Here is a 9386-nt window from a genome sequence, read left to right on the forward strand (position 1 = left end):
TTGCATGTATTGTGAATTTTCATGCAAATATCTTTGTCCATGATGAATGGTGAAAAGAACTAGTAAATTCCCAATTAGGCCGATGAGCAATGACCTATACTGTTAAACTAAATGAATGGTGGTGTGACTGTGGGGAATTTTAGGCATTGGAACTACCTTGCTCTCTTATTATTATAGTTTGTTCATCTTGTCACCTATTGACTTGTTTGTTGGTCTTGTATACAAGTTGCAAAACATTTATAAGACTTATGAACTTCACTTCCACTCCCCTGGAAATAAAGATTACTGGTCTTAATATATGGGTTTAAATTTTGTTCCTGATCCTAACATGCGATGATTTTAAATCAGGCAAGCCAATTACTAGTCGCATACATAATGAAATGAATGAACCAGTTTCAAATAGGTCGAAGAAATATTCAATGTGTCAAAATGAAGGTCATCATTGTGATAATTGTCCATATAAGCAATGAATTATATCAAATATTTTGTAATTTTTAATCTTTCAAGCATAATTAATTACTATATATTGTTCAACTTATAAATTTTGTCTATATACCACTTTATTTTTGATATATTATTTTTAAAAAAAAAAATAAAAAATCAGAAATTTAACATAAAAATAAAACTCATTTAAAAAAACATAACTGAAATGGTGCACTACAATACAATTTCAATTTTTTAAAAAGAAAAAAATATAGAAATGGTGTCCCACCATACGATTCCATTAGAAAAAGGAAAAGAATGAAATCGTATTTTAACATACGATTTCAGTTCTCTGAAAAGTAAAATCGTGCTTTGATACACGATTTTTTTGTTGTGAAATCGTATATCAAAATATTATTTATCCATTTTCGTAATTTTTAAAAAAATAAGCATTATGGTGTTTTTTTTTAAATCTACCCATTTCCGTAATTAACCCCCAAAAATCTGATTCAGCAACAATGAAGAATGAAAACATAACTCCAATCATATGACAGCAATTGAAGTCATCAACCATTCTTTTCATATCACAACTACCATTATAGGTAAGAGGATATTCATGTTCATCACGGGAACCTTTCAATAAAAAAGAAAGTTTCATCTGTACCTGTAAAAAAGTCTCTAGAGTAGATATAGTGATATACAATAGAACTAATATCTCCATAAGTTTTGGATCTGTAAGTTCATTTGTACATTCTGGAAGTTCATTTAACAAATATACAACTTTAGGAATTAGCAGTAGTAACAAACCAAGTTCTGCATTTCTTATTGGATAGTTTTTACTAAATAATCTTTATTGTAACTTTTAAACTGTACTTACAGGATGAAGAGATATAGTTTAGTTAGTTGAAGAAGGTGCGTGACTTATTATAAACTTCTTGGTACATATCTTCAATTCCTATAGATCGAAAAAAATTGTACTTACAAGACGAAGCCATAGTAAATACTACTTGTTCACTGAACTTATTTGATAAAAGAAAAACGACAGTTTGGTGCCAATCACATTATAAAACTGCAACTTATATATATGCTTTGATATCTCAAGATTATCACAATTCAGATACCGAAGTTGAATAATAGAATATTATCTGTTAAAGAATTTCCATCTTAATTACAGACATTCCTCATGAACACATTGTAATAATGGCACTATAATCAGTCTCAGGACATCCCAAAGGACCATATGGAGACATGATCGTCTCCACCAAAAATCTCCCTCCATATACAATGCTATAATTGACTTTAATGTAGATAAAAAAAAAAATAAGAATAATTGTTCAACTAGGAAAAGTTTAGAGTGCATTTTATCTTCATGTTTCCTTGTGTCCCCAACTCACATATCTCAAATTTTCTGGTGCAGAAGATCATATATTCTTGCCAGGAATATCCTCCACTGAATCACAAGTAGCATGCATAGAGCCTTAGACATAACAAGTGAAAGATGTGTAACCATGGAATAACAAATCCATAAGAGTCGCATAAAGGCAGGGGCTAATTAATCAATTAATTTGTTAAATCAGTTTGGTTCTGCACAAGTTGTTCAACATCTCCTAGCTCCGTTTCTTTCCCTTGAATCTCATACTCATTCTGAAACATCATCTCTATCTGCTCCAGTGACTTCCCTTTGGTTTCAGGAACTAGTGTGACGACAAAGGCAATGGCAAGAGCCGAAATTGCAGAAAACGCAAAGAATGTTCCAGCAACACTAATTGCCTCAGACACAGAAAGAAAAGACATGGCCACAAGGCCGCTGCAGACCCTATTAGCCACAGCTCCAAGTGCAGATGCTTGAGCACGCACACGCAAAGGGAAGATTTCAGAAGTCAAAACCCAGCACACAGGGCCTAATCCAACTGAGAAGAATGCTACATTCCCGCAAACAAACAGAATAGACAATGCAATCGCAAATGACCCTTTTCCAAGCAAAGCAAGAGTAGCCCCCATACAGAACAAACAAACTGTCATCCCAATTGTGCTTATCATGAGAAGTGGCTTCCTACCTAGTTTATCAATGAGAATGATTGCTACCAAAATAAAAATAGTCTTTGATATGCCTACAGCAACAGTAGCAGCTAGAAGTTTTGAATTGTCCTCAATACCAGCTGCTTGGAAAATTTCAGGACTGTAATACACAGTTGCATCGATTCCTGAGATCTGTTGGAAACACTGAATTCCAAGTCCAGTGATCAGCATTCGCCGAAGAGGAGGAGGAGGAAACAGCAGCTCACGCCACACTGGTTTATCATCATACTTATCAGAATTGGCAAATCCAGCAGCTTGCTGTATTTCTGCAAGCCTCTCCTCCACTTCTTTCTCATCTTCATTTGTCTTCAACAGCACAGATCTTGCTTCGTCTATGCGGTTCTGCATTACCAACCACCTTGGTGATTCGGGGATAACGAAAAGGGCAAAGCCAATGAACACTGAGGGCAAAATGCCCACTGCTAGCATTACTCTCCAACTTATGTGTGCTGAAAGGCCAGAAAACGCGTAATTTGACACATAACCAAGCATAATTCCTACATTTATGAAAATCTCTGGGAAGGCGGTGAGAGAGCCTCTATTTAGATTTGGTGATATCTCAGCAATATATATAGGGGAAATCATAACTCCAAATCCTATTCCAATTCCAGCTAGAAATCTTCCAACCATTAGTACTGCATACGAAGGGGCAAGAGTCATTGTGAGTCCACCCATTTGGAAGACAACTGCAGCCAAGGCCATTGTCCATTTTCTACCAATAATATCTGATGTTCTTCCACCACCAAGGCTACCGAATAGAGAAATAATGCTAAGAATACCAATCAAAAACTCGACCTGAACCTCAGATATCTTCAGATCTTCTTTGATAAATATAACAGCTCCACTCATGACACCTACATCTGCAAAATCCACAGAACAAATCATGTCAACTTTGACTCATTCCAAAACAGCCCCGGAATTTAAATTTAAGATCAAAACAATCTCCACACTAGAATCCCCATAATAGATAAAGAGTACATAATCTATGTACCCACAATGTCATTCAATCACCAATTATCATGTAAGGTAAGTTTGTTGATTTATATAATAACTACCTTAAAAGTATACTAACGATGATTTCTAATCGGTTGACGGTAGACTGCCAGTCCTGAACCCGAAGTTTGGTAGATCTATTTCATAGATACTAGAAATGCAAAGATAAATCACATATGAAACAACGTTGATCTAGATGAACCACAGAACAAAGGACAAGGTGGGAAATGAATGAATTGTTGATAAAAACTATCACACCGACACAATCTAATTCTAAAAAGAATAGTCAATGGAAAAATGCAGCAACGAAATCAAAGAGAGGTAGCTGAAGACGGTTTCCACAAAACTGAATAAAAAATCAAGAGACTTTTCAAACTTACCATAGCCAAGAAGGACATTGTTGAGAGAAGCAAAGATGGCACAGGCAATAACATATTTCCTGGTACTGCTCCTCCTCTCTTCCACTTGCTGTTGGTGCAAAAAAACATCATCGTTGTCGTCAGGAAGCTCAGAGGTCATCCTCTTGTACTTGTTCTTTGCTCCCAAGGGGATTCCAGACAACCCCATTTCCCCATTCCCGTTTTCTTGGAACCCCATCAACTTAATTCGGATTCCAATTGGACCTTGTGTTCTCTTAGATGTTCGAACTTGAGAAAACTGTCTCAAGTTGCTACCTTTGAGTTACAAGGGTGCTGTTTTTTCGTTTTTGTTTGGTTTGGTTGGACAATCATATGACATATCCAAGACTCATCAACACCAAAGTCATGACCCTAAGATTTGGCCTTTGGATCTGAAAGTCTGAAAACTGAAACTAAAACTAAAAAGAATGAAAGAATAACCTCCCGAAATTAAAGGGCAGAACTAGGCAACAAGAGGGGCCAACCCTTTATGTCACGCAAGTAAATTAAAAGCTCAAGCAACTCAAGTTTCAATCTTTCTTCAATATTTATTTCATTGTCATGCATCACAATTCACATGGTTTGAGGATTTGACACCCCCCACCCCACTTTATTAAGCTTAAATGGCGCTTTCATCGCAACAAATATGCTTGTAACTTTCTAAAATATATTACTCCCTCATTCTAAAATATAATATTTTACATTAAATAAGAAAAATTAATAAATAGATATAAAAATAAATTTTTTTATAAAATAAATTTTATTATTATATTATTTTTTAACTCTTATGATTAGTATTATAAGAAATATAAATAAAAAATAATTAATGCTACGTTAAAAATTAAAATGATAATTATCTTAGAATAAATTATATGTTTTTACAATATGATTAATATGGAATATGGAATATGGAATATTTTTTATTATTATTTGAGAAAAATATATAAATTTGTTTTTATTATCTATGCAAAGCATTCTAATTATAAAAAGAGAAAATTATATATGGGGACAAGACAATGTTAACTTGAATTATTTCGTGATAATCGCCTGAATTTAAAAGCTGACGTGGAATCTATTCATTAGAAATAAGACACAGCTTTCAAAGGAGAAAATATGATGTGAAAGATTGAGTAATTTATTCTGTATTAGTATTATGATTTGTTGATTTAGTTGTGAAGGGACTTTCCTTAATCAAGCATACGCGTGGTTTTATGTAAACTGCTTTGAACAATTCTAACAAATTCAAAAGAAAAACAAATATCTTTTTTTTTTCCAAGATAAGTTTCTCGGCTTCTCAGTCTAGATGAATGATAGTTGACTTTTTGCTTTGAATATATAATCGTGATGATAATTTCTAAATTGTGAGAGCTCAGGACTTATACAATTTTTCTGGTCAATTTTCACTCCTAAAGAAATTATTTAAGTGGGCAATTAAGGTTCAAATTTAATGATCGAGACCACATTCTCAATTATTTGGCCAACTTCTTGTATTGCTTTAATCACTGTAAATTTTTGCAAATTCGTTTATTTTTAAAGTCTATTAATTTAAGATCTGAAAATATAAAATTAGGCAATTAGCATAAACAATGTCTATTGTAAAAAAAATAAATAAATAAATAAACAATGTATTGTTGAGTGTTGACTCTTCTCGGCAACATATTTTTTATATGTTGCTTAATTGTTGGCATTTCATTCCTCAAATAAAAAAATTATATGCATTTAGATATTTACATATATTACAGCTTTTTTAAAATATCATTTGGCAATATGTTAATATTATTAAAAAAAATTATTTCTTCCAATGATAATTGTATTGTTAAATTCATTTAATAATATATCAAAATATGTTACGAGCAGATAATTATATAAAACTAAAAAACTATTTTAGATTGTTATTAAATAAAGTAGTATAAGCAATAAAAAAAGTCATGTTTTTAGTTTATATATTTTTTCTTTGTCAATCTATATAAGTTAATGCGATATTTTATTTCACTTACATTTTAATTATTAAATTATATAAAGAATGTGAGACTCAATTTCAATAATCAAAATATTATAAAAACTAAAGATATATAATTAAGGTTTCAGGAATTCCTGTAAAAGAAATATTTCAGAAATTAAAACCGTACATAAATTGAAACGTTAAAATTAAAAACGTTATTAATCTTTGAAAAAGAAATAAACATATATACCCAGTTGTCGGCGAACTGTAATCTAACGGAATCTTGCTTTTTTCTGGAATTTGTGATTCATTCTTTCAAAACAACAATGGGCACCGACAATATTATTATCCTCTTGTTCTACAGTATAGATCTAATACCTTAAGTCAGTGGAATAAATTATAAAAAATAAAATTAATAGATTTAATTATATAAATATAAATAAAATAAAATATAAAAATATAAGATTTTATTTATGAATTTAATAAATTTTAAAAAATGAGGAGATATAATTACACTGCTTGGAAACAACATAGTTCCGCCACTGTTGCTAGGTCTTAATATTACTGCAAACTGCCAGCTAATATATTTAATTTTTAATAATGACGTAATAAACGGAAGTTAAAACCAAAGGTTGATGATCATAACGATCAAAATCCATGCATCGGACATGAATGATAATATTAAAATATATTATTTAGTCAAACTTATATAATATATGATACAATTAATTTTGCCTCTATATAATTAAATAAAAATTTGAATAATATCATGTAATTAAGTATAAAAAAAATTGTGTTTTATTATTTGAGTTTAAATGTGTAACTGATGTGGTAACTCAGCTTAAGCTTAAGTTTGATATTTCCGATTCTCATAAGACAAAAACAGTATCTGGTTAATGTAAAAAATTTATATTTTACATATTATTAATTAATACTCCTTTAAAACATGTTACAATTTTTGTGTGCAATAAAATTAAACCTCTTAATAAAAATAGCTTCTCTTACATTTGAATCTAAAACTATTTTATGTATTGAAATTTAATTTGTTTTATGTCCAATTTGACTAATAAGTAGTTAATCCCAAGATACGAACAAATATTGAAGTTGGTACTCACATGACGTGACTTTCGATATAATTAAAGACATGAAGTATGATCATATATATAAAATTAGATACTCATAAAAAAATATATGTAATTATTACATGAGTTGTCTGCAGTAAAACCATGCCCCGTCACGTGGAGAAAGGGGAAGAATGAAAACAATATTAATAAGTGTTAAAGGCATACATTGATAAAATGTAAAATATTCAATTACAAAAATTATATCAAATTAATTTAATAAAAAAAAACTATTTTAATGGCCAATCATTGTTCCTCCGAATGATACTGAATTTAATCTTTCAAAATTTGCTAATGAAAAAATATAATTAAAAGAAAATACTATACTAAATGTAACAAATCAAATTTAGCAAAGAACTAATAAATACTCTAAACTAATGTCATGGTATAAAAAAATATTTTTTTAGAAAGTATAGATATTCAAAACTTTTAAAATTTATAAATATAAAAAAATTATTCTACTTAATAAAAAATAATTTAGTAGTGGTTTATAAACATTTTACTATATTTAATGTTAGTAATAAACATTAACTAAAGAAATAAATAAAATTATCAATTTAATGAAAATATTTATCATAGATGTTATAACTTTGTAAGCAAAGCGAATATAATATTCTTATAAATTAAAACTAATATCTTGATTTTAATAAATAACTATAGATAAGTCATACTCGCACATTGATTGACTTCTCAAGGGACGTGAAAGCCAATTATGGTGAAGAACAATAGCTTAAACAATACTACACGTCACCAACCTTAAACAATAGCTTACTTTAAAATTTAAATTATGAATGATGGAATCATGCATTCATGCTCAAGCATTGCCGGCTTCTCCCTCCTCTTATGCAGCCACATATTGGAACTGGATCACTTTGCAATTGTGCATGGAGTACCATTCATAATCCAAGGTAAAAAACTTATATATTTTTTACATCAAAAATATCACAGAGAGATAAATATCCTAAACTCAAACCTCCCTCTGAGTCTTTTCCAACTTTACCTAATCTTGAACCTAAAGAGGATCAAGCAGCCATCCTTTATTATATTATACATGATATACCTCTAAACAATCCCGTAAATATGTTTTTTTTTCATTAGGTTTTGTAAGTTACGTGTTCATATTCATACTCTGTAATCTTATCAACTCTCTAATAATACAAATGTGTTGTTGTATAAGTCAAAGTCGAGATGTGTCATCTGAAATTGTTGTCACATCCCAATGATATTGAATATGTACATACTTAAACAATATAAATCAATATCTTATAATATTCATAATATTTAAAATTATCAAAAGAAAAATATCATAAAGAGCCTAAAAGAAAATTGAATATCATAGAGAAATATATAGAAAAAGAAATATTTTATAAAAAGCTTGTTTGAAAAAATTATAAATGAGTATAAACAAAAAAAATAGAAAAAATTTAGAAATAAAGAACTTAAATATACTTAAAAATTATATTTTATCATAATCATAACCGTCAATTCTTAATCAATAATCATCACTTTACAATTTTTATTATAATATTTTCATCTCTTAGGATCTTATAAAGTAAGTTTAGGACTAATTTTGATCTAACTCAATTTCAAAAACTAACTCAAAAGGTGATGATTGTCTCTCATTATATACTCTAATTTAACTTTATCTTTAGCCAATATGGGACTAGGATTTTTCCTAATACACTCCCTCATCCGAGCACCTCTTAGCCTTGATACATGAATAATATAATGAGTGACTCTTTGAATTAATCTTTGATACTCTCTGATGTTATCTTAGAATATGTTAGGAATTTTGATGTAACTCAACCCCAAAAATTAACTTAAAAGTGAGAATTGTTTCTCATTTAAATATTCTAACTTGATTTTACTTTTAATCGATGTGTAACTTGGATTTTTTTCCTATACCATCAATATTTTAGAGAAGCTAATTTGTACAAATACTGTTAGAAAATATTTAATTTATTTTATTTTTAAAAAAAAAATAGACCCGACTAAAGTTCTCATATTTCAAAACAAACCTAGGAAATCGAAGGCTATAAAACTCGAACTTTTACTTTCTCAGAATATTTGTTTAATGGGGAAGCCCTAATTAAATAAAAATTCAAGCATAGACATTTTATTATAATTTTTTCCTGTGGGTCTTACTCGGGATTTTAGTTTTCATTTCGTGGAAGACCACGTCATGATTTCAACTTAGTACCTAAAGTTACGACCAATTCGCTTTGATAACTTGGTCGGATTATTCTTTTCTCGTTTCCAAGCAACGGGTTATGGTATGACATTTTTATCGTGAGTGTTTATTCATTTGGGAAGTAAGAGTAAATTGATTAATGTTACGAGAGATTTTCAAAATGAAAAAACCTGTGTACTCCTAAATGATGGTGAGTGTTTATTCATTTGGGAAGTAAAAGGTAAATTGATTAATATTAT

General features: G+C 29.7%; 1 protein-coding gene across 1 annotated transcript; it reads right to left on the reverse strand.

The window, feature by feature from the left end:
* Positions 1–1506: 1506 nt before the first annotated feature.
* Positions 1507–4476, reverse strand: LOC114417231 (probable polyol transporter 4). Its single transcript, XM_028382360.1, has 2 exons — positions 3876–4476; positions 1507–3362 (listed from the first exon to the last, which is right to left on the reverse strand). Exons 1-2 carry the CDS (start codon positions 4090–4092, stop codon positions 1984–1986), a joined length of 1596 nt encoding a protein of 531 aa, XP_028238161.1. The 5' UTR covers positions 4093–4476; the 3' UTR covers positions 1507–1983.
* Between the last annotated feature and the right edge of the window lie 4910 nt (positions 4477–9386).

Source organism: Glycine soja, chromosome 6, assembly GCF_004193775.1.
Source record: "Glycine soja cultivar W05 chromosome 6, ASM419377v2, whole genome shotgun sequence".
Lineage (NCBI taxonomy): Eukaryota > Viridiplantae > Streptophyta > Magnoliopsida > Fabales > Fabaceae > Glycine > Glycine soja.